The 25,492-nt window shown below is 37.9% G+C and overlaps 2 protein-coding genes across 2 annotated transcripts in view; one reads left to right on the top strand and one right to left on the bottom strand.

The window, feature by feature from the left end:
- Positions 1-15,102: 15,102 nt before the first annotated feature.
- SPCS3 (signal peptidase complex subunit 3) lies at positions 15,103-24,495 on the bottom strand. The gene is made up of 5 exons (XM_070757454.1): positions 23,725-24,495; positions 22,330-22,403; positions 21,028-21,104; positions 17,629-17,744; positions 15,103-15,517 (listed from the first exon to the last, which is right to left on the bottom strand). The coding sequence occupies exons 1-5, from the start codon at positions 23,865-23,867 to the stop codon at positions 15,385-15,387; spliced, it is 543 nt and encodes a 180-aa protein (XP_070613555.1). The 5' UTR covers positions 23,868-24,495; the 3' UTR covers positions 15,103-15,384.
- Positions 24,221-25,492, top strand: part of ASB5 (ankyrin repeat and SOCS box containing 5) — a 75,868-nt gene continuing 74,596 nt past the window's right edge. Inside the window, exon 1 of the mRNA XM_070757453.1 lies at positions 24,221-24,813. The gene's annotated coding sequence lies outside the window, so the exon portion shown is untranslated. The remainder of the gene's footprint in view (positions 24,814-25,492) is intronic.

Genomic DNA, 25,492 nt, shown 5'->3' with positions numbered 1-25,492 from the left:
AATTTCTAATGCCCAATTGGTCTAAGAAAAGTTCCATTTGTCTGGAGGTAAATTGTGGACTGTTATCTGATACCACCACATCTGGGCACCCATGGGTTGCAAACAGCCGATGCAAGGCTTTGATGGTGGCACAGGTTGTGCTACTCCCCATTGCTATGGTTTCCACCCACTTTGAGTAAGCATCAACTACTACCAGAAAAGAATGAGACTCTATTGGCCCTGCATAGTCTATATGGATTCTGGACCAAGGCCCTTTTGATGTCTCCCACTCTACTGGGGAGGTTCTAGGAGGGTTTGGCCTGAACTCTTGGCAGGGATCACATGTGGCTACCCATTTTTCAATGTCTGAATCCAGACCTGGCCACCACAAATGCCCTCTGGCCAGGCTCTTCATACGTACTATTCCAGGATGACCCCTATGTAACATTTCCAAGACTTTGTTCCTCAAGATGGAGGGAATTACAACTCTGTTCCCCCATAAAATACATCCCCTCAAGTATGATAGTTCCTTTTGGTTGTTTTTAAACTCCCTGGTGCCCACATCTGTAACTTCATCAGGCTACCCCCTTAGGATATAATTAGCAACCCTCTGCAAGATTGGGTCCTTTCTGTTACTTTCAGCAACTTCTTTAGCCATGGTTACTGGCTTTTCATCCAGTTAAATTAGTAATATATCAGAAACTGGAGCAGGGTCCTCTATGTTTTGGGGCATTGGGCACCTTCTCAGACCATCAGTATGGTTGATTTCCTTCTCCCCTTTATGTTTAAGGGTGTAATCATAGCCTGCTAAGAATATTGTCCATCAAATTAATCTGGGTGACATAAATGGAGGAGTGGGTTTATTTTCAGCTAGCAACCCTAATAATGGTTTATGGTCAGTTACTAATTCAAAAAATCGACCAAAAATATAATTGTGGAATTTCTTTACCCCAGCCATGAGGGCCAGGGCCTCTTTGTCTAATTGGCTGTAATTCCTTTCTGCTCCTGAAAGTGTTCTAGAAAAATATGCTATTGGAGCCTCAGTGCCATTTGGCAAAATGTGAGCTAGTACAGCTACTATTCCATATGGTGAAGCTATATGGAACCACTACACTCTTTGAAGATAGTAGTTCTTTTACTTGGATAAAGGCTAGGAGTTCTGCTTTCCCCCAAGTCCATGGTGATCCTTTCTGGAGTAGTATGTGGAGTGGTTCAGCTACTGTGGCCTTCTGTTTCAAGAAAACAGAGTAAAACTTTAGGAGCCTAAAAATGCCTGGAGCTCTGTTTTATTTTGGGGCTCAGGGGCTTCCTTTATTGCTTTTATCTTTTCTTGTGTGGGGTGTATTCCCTCACTGTCAATGTGATAATCACAAAATTCCACATTATCGGTTCCCCATACACACTTGTCTGCCTTGAGTTTAAGACCTTTCTCTTGTAACCTTCTTAATACTTCTCTTATCCTTTGATTTGGTTGTTTTTTGTTTTCTCCTGAGATTAATATGTCTTCAAAATATGGTATGGTTCCTTTAAGGCCAGAGAGTAATCTCTCCATCAGGCTCTGAAATATACCTGGGGCTACACTAACCCCAAATTGTAACCTCGTACACTTGAAAGCACCCCTGTGTGTCACTATCGTTTGCGCTAGTGCAGTTTTTTCATCCATTGGTAGTTGCTTATATGCCTGCGCTAAATCTAGCTTGGCAAATACTCTCCCCCCAACGAATGGAGCAATTGTTGTACTACTGGGATCGGATAGGAATGGTGCTGTAATACCTTATTTAAGGTACTCTGTAGTCAGCACAGACTCTTAATGATCCATCAGGCTTTAACTGTGTGACTATTGGAGTCTCCCAAGGGACATGGTCCACAGGCGCTAGAATGCCTTGGGCAATTAATTTATCAATCTGTTGGTCTAAGGGCAAAGGAACTCTGTGAGGCTTAAGTCTCAATGGTGGTATTTTAGGGTCTAGCGAAAAGGAAATAGGTGGTCCCTTATACGATCCTAATGTGGGGTTAAATACCTCAGGAAATTCTCAAATAAGTTCTGAGCAAGTATTTTCTGCCAATTTGTTAACCCCATTACCTCAATACCCAAAGGCGTCATCCAATCCCAAGAGAGTGTGTCTTGCCCCCGACACCACTATTAAAGGTAATTCACATTGTACATTCTTAAATGAAACAGGTACCAAAGTTTTACCCAGTATTGGAATAGCTCCCCGCTGAAAGTCTCGAATTACAGCTGTTACAGGCTCCAGGTGAGCCTTTTGCACAGTAGGCATATACAGCTTGAACTTTTCCCATGGCATAATGGAATATTTGGATCCTGCGTCTAATTCCATTTGGCATGGTTGTTTGTTAATCCGCACAGGTACAATGATCTTAACAAGTAACCAATCAGTATCAAGTATTTAAATTCCAACTATTTACGTATTAGTCATTGCATATTCAACAGATACCTAGTTTTATTTTACATTGTTAGGTAATGCAAAGACCTTGTTCCCCTGTCATGGCAGAGGGATGAAAGAGCCATCATCCTGTCATGGTGATGGCATGACCAGAACCTTAGTGCAGGAGCGAAGCACCCCTCTACTTGCCTTTGTGCAGCAACAGCATTCTGCCTTTGTTGCAGTACATTTGCTGTTACTGCCATCAAAAAGAGCTGGGAGAGAAGGGCAGGGACATATCTTGAGGGGTGGGGACCATCCCCCAAGCCTGGCCTTCCTCCTCTTTTATCAGCAGGGCCAAGAGAAAGTGGAGTGGAGTGGAAAAGCGCTCCCCCCACTGAGCGCCCAGCACAACAGCCTGGGGTGGGGGAGATGACCTGGCAGAAGCAGCCCCATTGGCAAATTGGAAAGCAAAGACGCTTGGCCCAGCTCTCGCAGAATGCTGTTTGACGCTTTTGAAATGCACCACTTTGTTTCCTTGGGGGGGGGAGCAGGAGGTGGGCTACTTCACCCTCCTCAACAAGCCATGCTTGGAGGAGAATGGAGAGTTGTGGGCTAGTGCCAGATGGTCAGAAGACATCCTCCGACATTGCCCCAACATGCACTTCTCTGTCGCAAAATAGGATTGAGTGAGGAGAAGGAAGCAGAGGGAAGGGTAGGAGAAAAGAAGCAGCCCAGCTGGCTTTCCTTTGGCATATCCCCCCATGATCTGCAGTGCCTTGTGCAGCACAGTAAAAGCTAGCGCATCTCACAATGGGGGAGACTATGTCTCTTCCCCCTCCTGGAACCCATTCCCTGCCCCACTCACCCCTGGCATAAAACACAGTCTCTTTCCCTCTCCCTCTCCCTCCCACTTTCTCTCTTTCTCTCTCCAGAGAGGAAACCCAGAAATAGCTGCCTGCTGTTTCCTGCCAGGCAGGGAGGGAGGGAGGGAGGAGGAGAAAGAAAGAAAGAGAGAGGGAGGGAGGGAGGGAGAGAGGAAGAGATATTCAGCTCAATTCGGCCCTCACCAAAGTCACTTATCCATTAGCCATTCTCCCTTCCGCTCTCTCTTTCTCTCTCCCCCCTCTCTCTCACTCATATCTCTCACTCCCTTTCTCTATGTCTCTTTCACACTATCTCAAGCCTGCGTGCTCTCAGGCTTTTTGCTATTCAATTTTCCCCCCTTTGAAATGAGCGCAACCTGTAGCAGAGGCTTGCCCCCTCCTCACACTTGTTTTCTTGTGACCCCCCCCTGGCCGGCTGTGTCAGAGCTATGAGGATGTGCACTAGAGGAGTGGGGGAGGAGGAGAGAAGCCTCCATCATGGATTGTGCTCATTCCTCAGCCAGCCAGGATTTCTAAAGAAATAAGGGAAAAAATGGGTAGCAGAAAGCCCCAAGGAGAGCATGCAGGGCTTTCTGAGAGAGTGAGAAGAGACACAGAGACAGGGAGCAAGAGAGAGAGCAATACACAGAGAGAGAGAGAGAGAGAAAGAGAAACAGAGACAGACAGAGAGATAGAGAGACAGAGAGAGGGGACAGACAGAGAGAAAAAGAAAAAGATGAGAGAGAGAAAGAGACAGAGGGACAGAGAGAGAAGTGAGAGGAAGGTGGATAGGGAGATAGAGAGAAAAAAAGAGAAAGATGAGAGGGGGAGAGGGAGGGGGATGGAGAAAAGGAAAGATGAGAGAGAAAGAGAGACGAGAGAGGGTAAGAGAGGGAGAGAGGGAGATACCTGCGGAGAGGGGCGGCATACAAATCTAAATAATAAAATACCTATTTCCATAGAAAACAATATACAGAAGGCACAAAACCTGGATAGGTATGGCAGAGGGGTGTCATGTGACTGGGTAGGATTAAGTGACATCAAGTTGGCCAAAGACACCCAGGTTTTGTGACTTCCATTATTTTGTTTTCTGTGGGAAACAGGCTCAAGTGGTTTTTTGGATGTTTAAGGTTGCAGACCCCTGCACTATACCAAGGTTTAGGAATGCCCTCCAGAGACAAATAAGATATCTTGAACTGAACTCAACTTCAAATGGTTACATGTATCCATCCACATAATTTTCTTGGCAACAGAATGAAGATGATTTCTCATGTTCCCTTCTGGTATATTTTTTAAGTTACCTGAGAATTTCTATCTTAGAAACATAGAAGATTGACGGCAGAAAAAGACCTCATACTCTTTTTCCTATATTTTATCTTAGGATGGATATATGTTTATCCCAGGCATGTTTAAATTCAGTTACTGTGGATTTACCAACCACGTCTGCTGGAAGTTTGTTCCAAGCATCTGCTACTCTTTCAGTAAAATAATATTTTCTCACGTTACTTCTAATCTTTCCCCCAATTAACCTCAGATTGTGCCCCCTTGTTCTTGTGTTCACTTTCCTACTAAAAACACTTCTTAGAAACATGATCATTCTAATTGGTGTACAGTTAAGGCGCCAATAAGTTTTGAGATCACCCAACATCTGACTGAGAGCCAGTTTGGTATATGGATTAATACACCAGGCTGGAAACTGGAAAACCATAAAGATTTAGTTCCATCTGGGCACAAAGCCAACTGGTGTAAGTCACTTTCTGTCAGCTCTAGAAAGGAGACAATGGCAACCCGTTTTGAAAAGCCTTGTTAAGTAAACTGCAGGACTTGTCCAGCCAATCTCTAAAAAGTGGGCAAGATTGAATGGAAGGAAGAAAAAAAAGTTTTGACAGATGGTAGATGGACTTAGAGAAATTCAAATTAGCACTAGCACTGATGATGTTATCTAGTTTGAGTAGCAAATGAAAGGAAACAACCAAGATCAGAGAACACTGAGGACACCTCAATTCAAACTAAATTAATGATTGTTTTCAGGAATAAAAGGCTTCAAAATAAGGAATTGGCTGGAAGAAATTACTGAACAAAAGATTGAAATGAAGCCAGAACTATTTTTATTAGGTTTTCTAGAGGCAAAAGTGGATAAAAAAGCTCAATATATAATATTACCTATACTAATTGCAACCAGAATTGTTCTAGTGCAAAATTGGAAACAATCTGATATTCTTTTAGAGGCAATGATTATAAGAAAGATACTTGAGTGTGCAGAGATGGATAAGCTGACTATGGTGTTGAAAGAGACAGAAGAATTTGAATATTATAAAGTTTGGAGTAGATAGTATACCTGGCTAGAGAATAAGAATACAATAACTGTATAAGAATATTAGAATATTGATATGCAAGTATTAGTATAACCTAAATGATTGTATAATATAGGATAGTGAAATATAGAAATATAGAAATTACATAAGTAGAGTGTAAATGTTAAAATGTACAATATGTATATCTCTTTTGTCTTTCTGTATTTGGTTTTTTTATTGTATATATTTAATAAATTTATTTTAAAAAGAAAAAAGAAATATAGAAATTATAGAATTTACGAATGTTATGGATGATATTGATACCAATACAGAAATACTGTAATGACTGAAAAATTGTATTTTGTTTTTTAATATTGAAAATGTTTAATGAAAAACTATTTTTTTAAAAAGGCGTTATGATGTATCTGTACTGATGATTATATCATCTGACAAGCTTTTCCTCCTATATAACATGTGCATTTTCCTTTATATAAGCAATTTTCCAAGATGATATAGAACTTGGAAGCTACTCAAGAAGATAAAAATATGGATGAGGCATCCATAAAAATTTGAAAATTATATCTCAAGGAGCATGAAAGCTGGGGAAAATATCCCAGTGTCAGAGAATAAATAGTTTTAAACTTACTTACTAGCACTATACATGGCCTCTTAACCAAACATATTTTCTGTTCAACAACTATTGGAATTATAATCTTAGTAATTTCTACTTAATTAAGAAATTTCCCTATCTCCTATTATAGTTGGTAAGAAAATAATGTTGTACATTTACTAATGAATACTTTCTCTTGAACAGCATGACTTTAGTCTAAATGCAGCTGTATATTTACATTTTGGTTTTAAAGGAAATATTCAGCAATCAGCTGAGAAATAGATATCTAAGTAATATTCACTTTTTGAAGGAAATGGGCTGACATCTACTGGTGCAAACTAGAAATTGAACAAACAAGTTTGCAAATAACATACAATGTTGCTTTCACTTTTAATTACTTTGAACTATTTAAATAAATGGTGCATCAAACATGAAGGCTTAATTCTTTATTTTTATTTGTCATGTTATTTTTGCATAACTGCCATTTTGAAGGCACCTGAAGTAAGAAAACTACATATATTCTAAAAATAGTAATAAAAGGCACAAGAGGAGAAAAATGTGATTTTAAAAATCATTTTTCCATTAATTACTAGTTCAGACATATTTATATATTATTTACTTATAAAATGTATCAGTCACCCATATTATCTCAAGGTAACTCTTAGATATGTCTACTTCAAATCAAATAGTTGTGTAATGCTGGGGTTCTTGATAGTACTTAATAGAAAAAGATAAACCATAGGCAATATTTCTTGGACTCTAAAAATATAAATTTTAACACAACCAAAGAATTTTAAATTTGATTGTGTTGCAACAGAAAATAATGGGACAATACCAAAAAGAGTTAGTTAAAATATGTCAGTTATGGAATTCTAATTGGATACTAAAAGCATCCAAAAAGAGAAAATCTGGTGTGGAAGACACTAATATGGTTATCTTAAATACCTATGAAAAATCTGATAGCAAAAAAGTACTGATATAAGAAATTAAACACAGAGTAGGTTACAAAGAAAGACTACAGATAATCACTATAGAAATCTGGTGTCATGAAAGTAAAAGCTCAGAAAGAAGATGAGGTTGGCAAAGGATGCTGAGAAGAAAAAATGTGTAAGGAAAAGTGTAAATTGCTTCTATTTTCTTACAAACAGCTCTACAGAGTCATAGTGAGAAAGAAAAGAGAGTGGAAAGAGAGTAAAAAAGCTTAAAATATAGGATTCGGTAATATTCTAAGCCACTGCCTAGCAGTTTCTCTGTTTTCCTTAATTGTCACAAAGCAACTGAATTTTTTGGGATTTTTTTCCTTGAAAACATTTTGCTTCTCATTCAAGAAGCTTCTTTAACTCCAGAATTCTTCAACCAACATGAGTCATACTTCTTAAAGTTGCCAAGGTTGAAAAAAAATATTTTATATAATTCCTTCCCAACATTCCATTGGGTTGGAAATACTCAAAATAAAAGTAAAATAATTAGTACAGTATAGAAACTGCTTCTTGAGGATTTCACAATGGTAAGATCTACAAAAAGAAAAGATAAAGCTACTTAATTTCTATTTCAGTTGCCTTTTTCCACAAAAATATTTTATGAGCCATAAAATTTTGATGAGCAGGATTAAAGATTGCTAAACATGGTTGAGGTAACCCTCTCAAATTAGTTGAAAACTCAGATAAATGACATCCCAGGGTAATTTTTAAAAAAATCTGGCCAGATTCCTGGCATTATCACAGAATTGGCAACTGAATAACTACCAAATGAGTGAAAAAAACATGTGCCTATTTTTTTTTAAAAAGGAAAGGGGGTATAAGATCTAGGAAAGAAGAAATTATCAGTCTGACATGATACCTAGGAAGGTTCAGGAGCAGATTATAAGGCTTTTTTATAACAATAAAAAAACAATGCATCAACTTTAAAAGATAAATAAATTTGTCTGAAAATAAGTCTTGCCTGTACAGTATTTCTTATTTAGCAATGTAATGATGCCACCTAATGGTTATATTTTGTTTAGTACTGTAGTTAGTAGTTACAAAATTCTAGCTGTGTAAATAAATGTCTATGGATTCTGATATCTGGGTCATAGTTGTCCCAAAGGTGCTTTTCTAAGAGGCAACTGGACTTTCATGTTTTTCTTTGAAGACCTTTCACTTCTCATCTAAGAAGCTTCCTCAGGTATAACTGGATGTGTGTGTGAGGGGTGGTGGTGATTTATACTCATTGCAGACAGCTGGTCATTTGTATTCTTTTTAAATGCCACTAAAATTTCCATTCTAATGCCTTCATTTCATAGACTAGACCAGTGATAGTGAACCTTTTTTGGTTCACTTGCCACAAGGGGAAAGTGTGGGTGTGCTACCACATGCCCCCCTCCCCCCATGCATTTGCACCCGTCCCATGCTGGTTCTCGCACATGCACACAGGCCTTCCTGAATTTTTATAGGCAGTGGTGGGTTCATACCAGTGTGGTACAGAGACCCAATGATTTTTGATTATTTATTTTTCATTGTGTCTCCATGCCAGAAGAAGCCCTTCCACCCCCACCCCCTTCATCTTAATGTTGACCTTTATTCTTCATCCAAAGCACAGCTGAGGGCTTCTTCTACATGACACCAATGTTCCCTCTAAGGCGCGTGGCTACATGGTTGCGCAAGCCCAAAACTACCCCCCATACACCATTTTCCAAGGCCAAGCCAGGCGTTGATATTGGGGGTGGGGAGCGACAAAGGTTTTTTATTTTGAATGTCAGGTGCGCTCCCCATCCCCCTGCCAGCCTGCGGGGGGCCGGCAGGGAGGCCAATCCATGGCGGGCAGGGGCGGGGGCAGCCATGGCTCCCTTTCCTTCTCGCCAGCAGTAGACATAGGTGGTGGGAGAAGGAAAGGGAGCCACGGCCGCCCCCCCAGGCACCTCCACCCCCCTCACGCCCCTGGCCTCTCGCCACTTCCCCCCACCCACCCGATCCACTCCCTCTCCGGCTTTCTCCTCCTCCACCTCCCACCTTGGGGCATGGCTCCTGCTGCGGCGGTGACTGCAGCGGCGGTGGTGGCTGCGACTTCTCCTCATCATCACCCGTGCTCCCAGCCAGGGGGCTGCAAGAGGGTTTTCTCCACGCGCTTCGGGAAGGCCCCTTCGCTGGGAGTGCTTTCATACTGGGCTGTCAGAGAGGGGGCTGCAGGAGAGGTGTGGCAGGTGTTCCCGAAGCGCTCAGAGAAAGTGCTCTCGCAGCCCTCTCTCTGACAGAGAGAAAGAGAGAGAGCAACAAACAGAGCAAGATAAAAAGAGAGAGAGAAAGTGAGAAAAAGATAGAGAAAGAGGGGGGAGAGAAAGAGAGAAAGAGAGAAAGCAAGAGAGAGAGATCAAGAGAGAGAAAGAAAGCAAGAGAAAGAGAAAAAACAAGAGTGAGAGAAAGAAAGAAAGAGTGAGAGAGAAAGTGAGTGAGAGAGAACAAGAGAGAGAGAGAGCAACAGACAGAGTGAGAGAAGGAGAAAGTGAGAAAAAGAGAGAGAAGAGAGAACAAGAGAGAGAGACAGAAGAGGAAGGGAGAGAGAAAGCAAGAGAGAGGGAGAGAGAAGAGAGGAAGGAAGAGAGAAATGATAGGAAAAAGGGAGAAAAAAAGAAATGAGAAAATGATTGAGGCAGAGAATGAGAGGAAAGAGAGAGAAACACAGAGAAATGACTCTTGATTTAAAGCATATGGTAAAAAGCACCCAAATAATAATAATAATAATAAACCCATGCCATCACCTGTTTTTGGAAATGGTTCAAGAGTTCACACACACACACACACACACACACACACACACAAGGGGGGAGGAGACAAGGATGGAAAAAGAGAAGTGAGAGGGGGAAGGAATGAGAGAAAAGGGGAGGGAGAAATGAGAAACAAATGAGACAGAAAAGGGAGAGAGAGAGGTACCCAGAAATGAGAACAGTGGTAGAAATTTGAGGAGGGATGATAATTAAATATGGATTGACTATGGAATATTGGTAAAAGATATATTTAGGTGTAGTTTAATATTAGGATGTATTAATTTAAAAAATTGGATTAGAATTTTAGAACTATATAGAATTACATAGGTAAAATTAATGGAAGATACATAGGATAAATAAGGGGTTTATGATATGTACTGTATGGTTTTATGAGTTTGCATTATGAATTTAAAATATACTTGGAAAGATTGATGAAAGTTAATAATAGTAAATGCTAAGTGTCTGAAAATTAATTGAGCTTGGAAATATTGAATGAAATTATAGAAAAGTATAATTTATGGAAATATATTAATTGATGCATTGGTGTTCAGGTAGATTTTCATAGTATTACTCGATTGCTACAATACTATGATAAATATTTAAGAAGTGAAGATTTTAAAGCATGAATTTATTAATAGTTGTTTTTTGGTTTTGCTGGTTGTTTTAGTTTTAATAGTAATAGATTTTGGTTTTGTTTTATTAATTTCTTTTAATAAAAAAGAAGGGAATTTTCCCCCTATTTATTTATTTACTTACTTACTTACTTACCTATACTTCTATGCCGCCCAGTCCCAAAGGGACTGCTGCTCAGACACTATACTTTTCCACCCACACTGAAAAAAAATTAGAGGGAACATTACATGACACTGGGGGCAAAATCGCCAAAAATCAGTGGGTTCATACTGGTGCGGCCCTCTGCTGGTAGGTGAAAAAAATACCCAAATAGACAAACCTAAAGTGCATTTTTCCAAACTTCCGGTTTGTCCGTTGGGGAATATTTTTTGCCTCTGGGGCTTTGGGGAAGCTTCCCTGAACGTCCAGGAGACAAAACAGCCTTTCCGAAGCCCCAAAATTAGCTGGTGCGTTGGAGCTGAAACATAGAAGTCTTGTGTGCTCCCCCCCCGCCATATGGCTCTGCATGCCACTTGTGGCCCATTTGCCATAGGCTCACGATCATGGGCCTAGACCAGTATATACCATATAGCCAATGCTATATGTAGTATAAGTACATGTGTATATGTGCTATAAGTAGTAAAATATACACTCACTCCGTTATCTCATCACACAGAATAAAAAATATTTATTTTATATGTTGTCCCCTCACCAATAATGCAACACCAATGCAGATGATCACTGGTCACTGGTGATAAAGGGGTTGAAAAGACATCCACAAATCATGTCATGCATGTTTTCTTTACCTTACTGGCAGAATATTGTAAAGAATTGTTTAAAGTGCTTGGGATTCTGTAATTATATACATGTATGTGTGCTACACATACACACACACACATGTATGGAGCAGGACCAGAGAGAAAAGATCTAGGGAAAAAAATATGTCAAGGCATCTGAATCAATTAAGACATTGATAACTTGGCAATGGATCAGAAAGTTGCTAACTGCTCCATTTTTAAGCCTCTGCCTCCCTTGCATTCACCTTCAACACGGTGAAGCTGCAATTAAGGAATTGGGGGTGAAGGAATTCAGAAGCCATGCTGTTATATTGTTACAAATACTGTAGAAGCAATGAAGAAAAGATGAAAAAGTTATCACCACCTTATATATTTAGAAAATAAATAGATAGCTGAGGAAATCTATTTTCCTATAATACTGGGGAAAAACATCCAGAATGAAGTGAGGTGTCTTCATTATGCCCTCTGCTCCCAGCTGCTAAAATTTTCATACTGTTAGTTGCTGCACCCAACAAATTGTTCTAAGTTTATCTTTAACACCTGGTGGAATCATGACCTCATGATCTTGATTAAAAATAGGTAAGAATTCTTAAAGGAAAGAAAACTGAAAAACAGAATTGAAAAATAATTTAAACATACAATAGTGATGTAGCTTTAGGCCCATTATAAGACTGTTATTGCCAACTTTATTTTACTAAATTATTTCATTATTTTACTAAATTATTTCATTCATATCCATTCTATTCACTTTTATTTTATCATTCAACTAGTATTAGTATAATAATCTTGTGTATTTTTTACAAATTGGTTAGTGTATCAATTCTTTATATTTTGGATGTTTTAATTTTGATTTTCTCCTGTGGCTGTTTTCATTGCTGATAGTTATTGGAAACCGCTATAAATCTGTGGCTGATTTGGCAATATATAAGTGGAAGGAATTAATGGATGGGTGATAAATTGTTCATAAAAATATGGCAAAGATTATTTCCATAAGATAGGCTTTGCTCTTTCAAATTATTTTTGTAGAAGAGAATCCCCAGAAAAAAATAAAATAAAATAGGAAGAACAATTAAAAGCAAAATACTGTACCCTTCTGTTTGCAACCCAGAAAATTAAAAAGTTCAACCAGTACAACCAGGGAAAAAGTACAGAATACATTCCAACAGAAATACTTTCAATCTTTTCTTACTGATGCATTCTATCAGCTTGCTTCTTTCAATAAGATAAATTTCTCATGGCTATATAAATAATGAAATTTCCATGTACTGTATATGGAAAGAAATAAAACAAATCCTGGCGACTATTAACCTATCAGTTTGATTAGTATTTGCTACAAATTAATTTACATCTATCCTACTCTTTCTATATGATCAATTTATTATTATATCTTGTACTTTTGTCACTAATATAACTAATTAGTTATTGTAACTGAATCCCAATTAACTGTAGTCTTATATAGGAGGCACAAAATCTAAATATGAAGGACACCTTTTCTCTTTGTATACCCAGAGTACCCCTGCTTTCACTTAATCTTCAGAGCATTGAAGGACTGATCATATAAGTCTCTTGGAGTTAACAAATGTGTTTTGTTATCAGAAGCATATGTGGACAACAGAAGATTCTCACCAAACCAGTAATTGTGTTTCTTGTCAAATACCAAAATAGAACTAATCTTGTGTATTTGAATTGAGAATATGAGTTCCATCTGCAGAATAATAAATATTTGAGACACAGCAGCAAAATGTCTTATTGCTATCAACCTAGACTTCAAATCTATTGGTGAGTCATTAGTAAAATATTTATTGGACATTATTTATTATAGCTCTTACTATTACCGGTAAATATACAAATGTAAAATCTGTCAACATAAACAAGATGTGTAAAGGAAGAAAAATGAAACATTTGACAGGGAGGAAATTTCTTGGTCGTTTGTTATTTCATTGTTTTATTATTTTATTTGATTGGATAATGTCAGATAAGTCTAAGTAAATAATTGCTAAGAATTATTCTTAATTTTCTTCTCTGAATAATGGTATGTGAGAATGAACTTGGGTTGCAGACTAGTCAACCATCATGCAAAAAGTATTTCAGTCCACAGAAGCACATGGGAAATATTTCAGAAGACATCTTTCCTAGTTTTGCAGAGAATAAAAGGAGAGGAAGACTTTCAGTTTTGCAAGATTCTATTATTGTAATCTTACAATGAAGATGAAGTAGTATCTATTTTTGTGTTTCTTGTATGGACTATCTTCAAGAGTGGATAGCATCATACTTATCTGAATTAGGATTCTTTGAGAGACACATCCAGAAGATGCATACAGAATAGCCATTGGACTAATCAGGTAGAATTCTAGATTAGCCCCTATACAGACTATTAAAAAGTGCCAGAGATATTTACTATTTTGTAAGCATCTGATACTGCCTCCAAATCATTCTTTCAAAAATATAAACCTGCTCAATAGGAAATTAATGTGGCTGAATCATTTTACATAGGATTATTATGCAATCCTATGTAATGAGCTGATAATTTATAAGTTTCTGAGGGCCACAATATTATGAATTATGGGGTACCAATAAGAACTATTTGAATGTACTAATTTTATGAAGGCTTTGTGACTCCTTAGACACTGCATAAACTAGTTCTTAAACAGGGCTTTTAGTAACCTTCCTCCAGGTTTTAATCTCCCTCAGATACGTATGCTAAAGCAGTGTTTCCCAACCTTGGCAACTTGAAGATATTTGGACTTCAACTCCCAGAATTCCCCAGCCAGAAAATGCTGGCTGGGGAATTCTGGGAGTTGAAGTCCAAATTTCTTCAAGTTGCCAAGGTTGGGAAACACTGTGCTAAAGCATTAAAACTAATTAGATCACTTATAGTAAGTAACCTGTATCTAATCACATTAAGCCTTTTGTTCATGCTCATTTTAATATAAAGATGCAGTGGTATAAGATTGAAATGTTTAAAAGAATGAATATCATATATAAAAGGAAAGCAGGCATTTGGGAAACATCTGAAGTGTAATAAAATGTTCTATGCAACCAAAAGGTTTTCCTTAGACACAATAAGCAAGAGTGCCTTGGAGAAATCTAAAATCTAAAGGTTACATCATGGCAAGTGTTGAAATGGTTCAGAAAGTATACTTTTTTAGAATTTATACATACTTTGTAGTAGTGTAACTGATAAAAGAGAAAATGTGTATTTTTTAAATATCTCATTTGTCAATAGGGATGGACTAAAAATACTGTCCAAATAGTTACAAATCCAAATCAGATTAGTTTGACCACTGCTTTGAAGAGCAAAACAAGAATGAAACAAGTTTTAAAAAATGGAAAGTATAAGATTTTTTTGACAAAATAAAAAATATTTTACATAGTCAATACTGCACGAGTTGAATTTTTGCTGTTTTATCTAAGAATTGCAGTTTCATTTTTAAATGAAATGATATATCTCATGGTGTATTTTCTCTAATCTCAATCACCACCGCTTTTGTGAAACCTACTTTGCCCTAAGATCAGATTCAAAATTGATTCCACAAAGTTACGCCACCTGAATTTTTAGTACCAATATCAATCCGAAATGCAACTCCTAAAAACTGTGAAGTTTTTTTAAAGGATGTTGCATCATTTTAAGAAAATTTGTTCATGTTCCATTTCTTTTATAAAATATTTTTACAAAAAAAATTGTTTCAATAAATGCTGTTACAGTAAAATTACTCAAAATTTGTTTCTGTATAACAATATGCCATAGTGGCAATACTGATATTTCAAATAAGGATGCTTAAAGAAAAAATGGAAAAATAAGATAACTCATTCAAACCAAATTGTTTCTGATTTCAAAAAGTTTATTCATAAGAAAGGTATTTTTCTCCCAATAGTAAACACAAAATCATTTTCTCAAATTTAAACAACCACCTTTCCTTGAGATTGGAATTTCATCTTTTTTAATTGAAAACAAATCTGACAAAATGTCCCTCCCTCTCAGCTAAGCCTAAAGAAATTTAAGTACAGTACCTTTGAATTGCAGTGGGCAAGAGACTAAAAATTGATAAAATTTATAATGTACAAGTATAAAAATATGTTACTCAAGGTTCAGATCAATAATTTTAATAGCTTTTGGCTGTTTTATAAGTATCTGGAAATGGAACAGATATGTGTCCTGCTCCTGTTACAAGAGGTAGGATTCCTGCATTTGGTACGACATTCCATGAGAGAGTCAAAGTGATATTCCTGTTGCCCCTGTAATTAGAACAACAAATTAAAATAAACATTTAATTACTTTAGGCTACATGAAAAGCTACACTAAGTAAAATGATAAACAGCTGCTATGCAAATCATTCAAAAAGCATTTGTGTAAGGGCCCCTCCTCAAAATGTTGAGGCATCAATGTTTCTACACTTGGCAAGGCTGATTCAAGGGTCTTAATTTATTCACGCACGTGCACTCACATTCACTCAGAGGCTTGTCTGTGTACAAACAACTATATATACTCAAGAATGCCCTTGAAGCAATTCAACCTTTGTCAGACTTTTGGGAAGCACCTTGTTTGTGACTTTACAATTCAGAAAACATGCCTTTTAAATGCTTTGCCTTATATCCAGGTCATCATAAAAATTCATTAATTCAATTTAATAAGAATTTGATTATGAACTGTAATGTTCAGTTTTCATATTGAGAAAAATGAAACTTGCATCTCTTTATTATGGTCATGTAATGCAAGGAAACTCATTAGACATTCAAGACTTATAGTCAGGTTAATATTCATAAACAAGTCTATCAAATACATAAAGAGAACTTCTGTAAATTATATTAGAGATACATTAGATACTTGAAGCATTTATAATAAATGGTCAACATGACTTATCTCGAAAGAAAAAAGTATCTATTTTTGGTAGTCCTGTTACTGACCACGCATTCAATGACTATCCAAAGTTATGACAGTGCTGAACAACAGTACTTATGAGCAGTCCTCAAAAGTTCTAGGTATCCCAGCACAACAGCTGTTATGAGATTGCAATCCAGGTGCTTGGCAACCAGCTTGTATTTTTGACAGTTGCAGTGCCCCATGGTCACATGATTACCATTTTGTGACCTTTCCTGCCAGCTTCCCACAAGCAAAATTAATGGGGAAGCTAGCAGGAAGATTATAAATCACTCTTGTAAGTTGCTCGCCTACACTTTATCTCCTGAGAACTCTGGCTATGAATTACATGAGTCTGCACACCCTGGTATCCACCTGTCCACAAGCCATTGTAGTTACCTGCGTGCCTTCCCACAGGAAGCAGTAGCCATTCCCATGGGGCCTAGCTATTTATTATTTATTTATTTATTTATTTATTACTTAGATTTGTATGCCGCCCCTCTCCGAAGACTCGGGGCGGCTCACAACACGTGGAAACAAATCATAAATAATCTGACAATTTAAAATATTTAAAGATTTAAGAAAGACCCCATATACTAACAGACATACACACAAGCATACCATATATAAATTAAACATGCCCAGGGGGAGATGTTTCAGTTCCCCCATGCCTGACGGCAAAGGTGGGTTTTAAGGAGTTTACGGAAGGCAGGAAGAGTAGGGGCAGTTCTAATCTCCGGGGGGAGTTGGTTCCAGAGGGCTGGTGCCGCCACAGAGAAGGCTCTTCCCCTGGGGCCCGCCAACCGACATTGTTTCGTTGACGGGACCCGGAGAAGGCCCACTCTGTGGGACCTAATCGGTCGCTGGGATTCGTGCGGCAGGAGGCGGTCTCGGAGATATTCTGGTCCAATGCCATGAAGGGCTTTAAAGGTCATAACCAACACTTTGAATTGTGACCAGAAACTGATCGGCAGCCAATGCAGACTGCAGAGTGATGGTGAAACATGGGCATACCTAGGTAAGCCCATGACTGCTCTCGCAGCTGCATTCTGCACGATCTGAAGTTTCAGAACACTTTTCAGAGGTAGCCCCATGTAGAGAGCATTACAGTAGTCGAACCTCGAGGTGATGAGGGCATGCTTATGCTTTCAACTTCCTGCCGGTTTACTCATTGACCTCATTTTTTTAGAAGCTGGCAAGAAGTATCAAGGAGGTCCTTGTGATCCTTGCTTAACCACAGCAATGGGGCTGCCAAAATTGTCATTGCTAAATTATACAATCGCATGAAGTTGTATTATACAAGTGCATTGCTTAGCAATGAAAATTTCAATCCCAATTATTGTTGTTAAGGATGACATGTATTCTGCTGGAGAGGCTCAGATGTAATAGAAATATACTGTTGAAGACTGTATAAGACTGCATATTTTATCCTGGGGTATATATATCACAAATATATATCAATAAATAATGTAAGGGGAAATTTACTCACTTGAGGCCATTTCCATCATCAAAGAAAAAGTATTTTGATTTCATATCTTTCAAAAGCAGTTTTGAGTTATCTCCTCTCAAGATAATTTTGTCCCAAAGGACAACTTGATTCAATGCCTACAATTAAAACTAAAAAGTTATTATCAACAAAAACAATATAAAATATACATCTGAAGAAAGCAGAATATAGAAACATTTAATGATTTTGTTCACAGTACAATTTTAAATAAAGTCAGCTATTAAGTACAACGCAGTGGTGCGCTTGGAAGTAGAATATAAAAGTGGATTAATCTGCAATTTTTAAATCTTTTCTGCAACATTTAAAATAATTTAAAGTAAATTAAATTAAACAAATACATTTAATATCAAGCTGTATGGAACCACTAAAACAGAGGCACAAAAGGTGTTTTTTGAAGGGCTTCCTTCAAGCATGGGCATATCCCCATATGCACAGGCAATTGAGAGCTGAAGGGACATATTCTAAATAATGATGATGATTAAAAATAGGTATGTAAAACCTCTAAAAAGAAAACAATGCACTGCTAAAAATCTTATTACTGATGTATTACTGATATCTCTGGATATATTGAGATGGTTGAATTTACATAATAACAGTAGCCATATTTTTTCTATATAATTTCCCTGGAAGCATCATAAAAAATCAATAAAGAAATAAACTAAATATTAAATGCTAAAGACTATTTGTTTTGTGATATTAGTATAAAAGTGAGCACTATGAAAAACATTATTACAAGTGTACCTTACTCACAACATTATTCAGAAAATAAAATTAAATGTTTACATGTTTACTGCGCAAATACAGCAGTATCTGGCAAAATGTAGAAAAGTATGGAAGCATCATATTAGACCCTTTTTTTCTAAGGAAAGGTATTTCTTATAAAGAAAAGAAACAGTGGTATGGGAAAATTATAATGAAGAAAAATTATAAATAGTTGCAATGGACAATATCATATTTCAACCCATAAAATTGTAAACAGAAAGATTAGGTTTTAATTAATTTATTAAATTGATGTCACTCATCTCCTTAATAAGTCACGGTGGTAAAAAAAAATATAAAAGCAGTAAAAAATTGAAAATTAAAAGCACGCAGGAGTCTGTTTTATCATTTGAAGCAAAGGTCTCCAAACTTTCTGGCTCAGCAAACTGATGGTGATAGCGGTGCAAGAGGGTGCAGTGAGGATGGTTTCATGTGTACACGCTATTTTCACAAATGCAGGTTGGGACTGATTCTGAAAAGACTATAGCTGGCATCAGGCTGCAGTGATCCCTTGGGGACCCCTGACTTGAAGGATTAAATGGGTAATCTCTATCATATGTTGCTGTCCTTTCTGATTAAGAAGAGTTAAATTTTGAAAACGGAAGCCAATATATGACATCCAAATTGCTTTCTTCTATTAAGAGAGTTTATCAAACAGTATTCAAGCTAGAGCTATCAGGTAAATTAACTTTCAGAATGTGGATAAACTTTTACATACGTACATTTTATAGTTTATCTTTGTAAACCACCCCGAGTCACTGACAGTGTGTGGACAGCCATATCAATTCTCTTAAATAAATAAATAGTTAATTCAGGAAAATGAAATGATGCAAATTACAATGCATCATATGTAATAGCCCATCAAAGAACAACCTCAAAATATAATCAACTGCTGCTTTTTAGTTATTGCCAGAATATGTTCTAAGATTTATTTTGATGACTAAGGAGAATGTAAGAAGTAAAAGATCTACTCATGTACAGTGGGGAGAAAAAGTATTTGGTCAGACACCAATTGTGCAAGTTCTCCCATTTAAAAAGATGAGAGAGGCCGGTAATTGACATCATAGGTAGACCTCAACTATGAGAGATAACATGAGAAAACACATCCAGAAAATCAGATTGTCTGATTTTTAATGAATTTATTTGTAAATTATGGTGGAAAATAAGTATTTGGTCACCTACAAACAAGCAAGATTTCTGGCTCTCACAGACCTGTAACTTCTTCTTTAAAAGGCTGTCCTCCACTCATTACCTATAGTAATGGCACCTGTTTGAACTTGTTATCAGTATAAAAGACACCTGTCCATAACCGCAAACAGACACACTCCAAACTCCACTATGGTGAAGACCAAAGAGCTGTTGAAGGGCACCAGAAACAAAATTGTAGCCCTGCATCAGGCTGGGAAGACTGAATCTGCAATAGGCAAGCAGCTTGGTGTAAAGAAATCAACTGTGGGAGCAATTAATTACAAAATGGAAAACATACAAGATCACTGATAATCTACGCACGATCTCACCCTGTGGGGTCAAAATGATCACAAGAACAGTGAGCAAGAATCCCAGAGCCACACGGGGGAACCTAGTGAATGATCTGCAGAGAGCTGGGACCAATGTAACAAAGGCTACCATCAGTCACACAATACGCCGCCAGTGACTCAGATCCTGTAGTGCCACACATGTCCCCCTGCTTAAGCCAGTACATGTCTGGGGCCATCTGAAGTTTGCTAGAGAGCATTTGAATGATCCAGAAGAGTATTGGGAGAATGTCATATGGTCAGATGAAACTAAAGTAGAACTGTTTGGCAGAAACACAATTCATCGTGTCTGGAGGAGAAAGAATGTTGAGTTGCATCCAAAGAACATCATACCTACTGTGAAGCAAGAGGGTGGCAACATCATGCTTTGGGGCTGTTTCTCTGCAAAGGGAACAGAACACTGATCTACATGAAAGAATAAATGGGGCCATGTATCATGAGATTTTGAGTGCAAACCTCCTTCCATCAGCAAACGCACTGAAGATGCGGCTGGGTCTTTCAGCATGACAATGATTCCAAGCAAACCACCAGGGCAATGAAGGAGTGGCTTCCTAAGAAGCATTTCAACGTCTTGGGGTGGCCTAGCCAGTCTCCATATCTCAACCCTATAGAAAATCTTTGGAAGAAGCTGAAAGTCCGTGTTGCCCAGAGAGAGCCCCAAAACATCACTGCTCTTGAAGAGATCTGCATGGAAGAATGGGCCAACATACCAGCAATAGTGTGTGCCAACCTTGTGAGGACTTTGACCTCTGTCATTGCCAACAAAGATATATAACAAAGTATTGAGATGAACTTTTATTGTTGACCAAATACTTATTTTCCAGCATAATTTGCAAATAAATTCATTAAAAATCAGGCAGTGTGATTTTCTGGATGTCTTTTCTCATGTTGTCTCTCATAGTTGAGGTCAGTTACAGGTCAGTTACAGGCGTCTCTCATCTTTTTAAGTGGGAGAACTTGCACAATTGGTATCTGACTAAATACTTCCCCCCCCCCCACTGTGCTACTGTTATACAGATCAATAATTCTAATAGCATGAAATTATTAGTACGATTTCCCATTTATTCACTGTTAAATGCACACTTACATTATTCTTTGTTGAATATTCTGCTGATAAATATAGAAATAACTGTTTCACATTCCAATCAAATATACTTTGCAGATGTGAAAAAGATAAGGAACATATGCTGTTTCAGAATATGACTTTTTTTAAAATATTCACATTCAGTACAAATCTCAACAAGCTAAGCTTCTATTTAAAGAAAGAAAAAAACTATACACACAGATCGGCAAGTCTGAACATTATTCAAACTCAAAGCATTCCAACAAGCCCTAAAACCCTGCTGGTTAGAAGCTGGTAGAGTAGAAATGAAAACAGAGAAAGTGCTCACTAGAAGTATGCAAATATTCTGAACCAAGAATGACAATTTAGAATGTTTTGAGTTCAGAACATACAGTGCACAATTTTACTTTGATTTGGGAACTGAAAAAGACCATTTCATTACATAGTGCTTTGAACACTCTAACATCCTGTACTTAGCTTTTAGGAAAAAAATCACAATGCCACAGAGATGGTATTATCTAATAAAATAGCACTAATTGAAGGGAAAAGGAGGAAGCATAGGAATCATTATTTACTTAAGAAAAAAGACTGTTACCTATTTGGTTAGTAAGGTTATTATTTTTCAATTTATCTGTGTTTTTTAATTCTGTGCTATTTGCTTTTTTTTTTTTGCATTCTTTGCTATTTGCTATTTACAATTAATGTAAATGACAATGTACACAATTAATGTAACTGACTATTTTTCCTCTTGACATGATTAACAGCAATGCTATTATGTTGCTGAACTTTCAAGTTGCCATGTGCAAAATTGTTATTTATTGAGCTTTGTTGGCAGACAGTCAAATGCAGGAAGTATGCAAAGTCTAAGCATGATCATCAGGAAAAAGCGTCAAAACAATAGCCAAAGAAATGAATACTGGTGTTGCATTTTCATTAAACTTGCATAGAAATAAATCTACTACTGCTGCATCTTTGCTATAATCAGTTCCATGATTACAACTTCAAAGAATTATGCTTAACAATTGCTTCCACCTTTTCTTATAAATGAGCGGTTTCCAGTTCCCATTATTATACATGGCAGAAAACTCAATATAAGATTTGAAACTCCTTTTCCATAAGCAACTGAATGGACGATCACATTTGAAATTAAAACATTGCAGAGTTTTGTGCACACATTAATATTCACATCTATCGATTTTGGAGGCAGTGTGCCTCGCACTTCTTGCTACGAGTGAAGGAGGTAAGAGTTGATGTCAGTTTACCTGTTCGGCTAAAGCCAATAAGACATTCTACTCTCTTAATGCTAACATTTGTCATAAAGGATATCTGCACTAATGTCAAAAGTAATGATTCCAAGGTCACTTCTTTCACCTGGTCCAGTGAAATCTTCTACATTTTTTCTATAAAATAAAATAAAAGTATTATTCAATATTATTCATGTATTCTTTTCAAACATTGACTCTTTTAGATGTAATTTATTATGTTAAATAATCTTAAATAATGTGACATTTATTTGTAGATTACAATGTATGCTTTTGTAAACTATCTTAAATATTTCTTATAATAAACACGTAAGCAATATAAATATCCAGTATAATCAACACAATGATTTGTTTAAAAGAAACTACTCAAAACATGCCAAGTAAATTAAATTCAATATCTGTGATAGCCAAGTATATAATTTAGTTTTCGTAGCACTTAGTTTTTACTAATACAATTACTATAGAATGAGAATCTGACCATATTTTTACATTTTTCACCCAAATGGCTCACTTTAAGAAAGATCATAAATGTATTTTCTCTGTATTTCCATCATTTCATTGATGCAGTTCAGTTTACACGGCACACTTTAACCATGTTATGTATATGAAATCCATAGTTCATAAGCCTATCTACTGAAATTTTCAGAAAAGTGTATCTAAATAGGATTTATTTTGCTAGCTAGCAAGATATTACAAAATAACACTCATCTTCTTCATCAACTTCTTAGAAACTGGGATATGCTTAGCCAATAAGCTGTCAATATAAACATCAACTGATATTTTTAAACTGAATTGCCTTTCTGTGCATTCAGTCTCAGGGGAGCTTGCCAGAAGGCAGATTACAGCTCTGGAGGGTTCGTGTTGTTCATTCATTGGCTTAAAGAAAAAGGAAATGACAGAACAGGAAGGAAAGGCCACACTTCTGAAACTGACAATCTACAAAAAAAATCAGATTAAGACATAACTGAAATAAAATAGGGAGCTAGAGAAGTTTGCCAGGGTTCCTTTAAATGTGAACTAAGCAGCTATATATTAAAGGAGTGGGATAATATATAACAGTCAACAATCAAACAATCAAAAAGGAGACGCTGATGTCAGAATTATTCTCTATCAATTCCTGTAAGTCTATATAAAGGCTTTACTGTATATTAAAAGCAAGCACCAGGGCAAAGGGAGATATTTAGAAAACGGGTGAAACAAAGGGGGGGGTTGTTGTTACTCCACAATACACCTCAGCACCCGTAAGACTCAAGTCACTCTGTGACAGCTGGAGTTGCCAAAGCATCATGGCTCCATAAAGACTAACGCCCTAAAGAATTCTGAAAAGCAGACAGGCGCATCCAACTGCGTTTTCCTTCCATTTCGCCCTCTTCACGCTGGAACAAGGGCTGCTGGTCTCCATCTCCGGGCATAGAGAAGGGCCGCCTGTGCCGCTGCCCTCCCTCCTTCACACACTCACAGCATGACGCGGGAGACGGCTATGTTGACGGGCACGGAGCGCTCTTTGAAAGCGGTGGTGATGAAGCAGCCGAAGGTCAGCGCCGCCATCACGCTCAGCGAGAAGGCGAAGAGCGAGTTAGCTCGAGTTAGAACGGTGTTCATCTCCCCGCCGTCCCTCCAGCCCTCACAACACACACGCGTACGAGGTAGCAACTGTCCGCTTCTTGTTCTTGCCCTCCGGGCTGCCCAGGCCTCAGCTCCGGAGTAACGGAGAGGGAGGCCGGCAGACTCGAGTTAGACAGAGGCACGGGGACCTGAATCCGAAAGGAAAAGGCTGCCGCTTGGACCGCCACTGTCCGCGATTGAAGAGAAAGGGAGGCCCAACGCAGCACCTTGCCTGGTAACGAACCCGCCCAACCACCCCGCGAGAGGAGGGCCCAAGGAAAACCCGTCCGCCTCAGCCCGCCCATAGGCGGAATATCCCCTCACGATTCCACTGCCTACAAGTCCCATGAGCCTCAGCATCCATCTTTCACTCGACTTCCTCCATAGAGATAGGAAAGTTAGAGTGACCGGAAGTCCTCCTGAGGTGAAATGTTGCTTTCCAAGCGACCACGAACGCCGAACTGAAGAAGTCAGTTTTTACCGCATCGGAAAATCCAGCGTATTTGCCCTAATAACTCCAACGCATTAAGTCTCACTGGAAACTATTATCCTGACTCCTTTGGAAAGCGGTGTTAACGCTAGTTTCTCACTGTCGGGATCGCAGTGGAAAGTTCACTCCCTTTGCGATGCAAAAGTCTATTAACTGCCCCGCTCTTATTTATTTCTGAGAGGCTACTGGAAAGACACCGGGCGCAGCTCATTGGAAATACGGGGAGGACGATAGGAATTGCATGCCTCGACCTAAAATGGCGAGGCGGAGCTTATTGACAAGTTCTGGTTGAGCTCCCCCCCCCTCCCCTCCTGGCCATATTCTCTGCTGCAGTAAACCAGATAATAAGCAGACATTGAAATGGCAAATTTTAGACAGAGGATGCTGCTACTTATCTTTCTCAGCACAATAAAAGGCGTTTTAAAGAGAAAAGAAATGTGACTCCCAACTTTGGTGTGGCGAGTTAGTTTATTTTTATTTTATTTATTTATTTTGTCAAGCGTGTATATGATTACAGACAAAGTATATATGAATGAATATTTATTTATTTATTTATTGGATTTGTATGCCACCCCTCTCCAGAGACTCGGGGCGGCTAACAGCGACAATAAAACAGTGTACAATAGTAATTTGGTATTGATGATTAAAAATCAATTAATATAAAAACCAAACATACATACATACATACCATGCATAGAATATACAAGAATTACAAACATGGTTTTGAGTACATCATACTTTATGAATACAGCGAGGGTAGGCACACTGGTGCGCTTATGCACGCCCCTTACAGACCTCTTAGGAACGGAGTGAGGTCAATAGTAGACAGTTTAAAATTAAAGGTTTGGGGCAGGGTTGGGTTCCTCCTGGTTTAAACTGGATCGACGTAGCATATAATTTTGTGTGCAAAGGTGGTGTAGTACTAAATTATCTAGGTCCAAAATTTCAGTCTGGTGGAATAAGATATTCTGTTGTGAACAGACGAGTACAGTAATTGTCTCATGGAATATCTCTGGATCTTCTCAATTATATTAATGTCAATATGTAATATGGATTCCAGACAGATGAGCTGTATTCGAGAATTGGTCTAGCAAATGTTTTATATCCACTGATTAAAAGTACAATATTACCA

The sequence above is a fragment of the Erythrolamprus reginae genome, chromosome 7, assembly GCF_031021105.1.
Source record: "Erythrolamprus reginae isolate rEryReg1 chromosome 7, rEryReg1.hap1, whole genome shotgun sequence".
NCBI lineage: Eukaryota > Metazoa > Chordata > Lepidosauria > Squamata > Dipsadidae > Erythrolamprus > Erythrolamprus reginae.
This window is presented reverse-complemented; position numbering and strand designations above follow the sequence as displayed.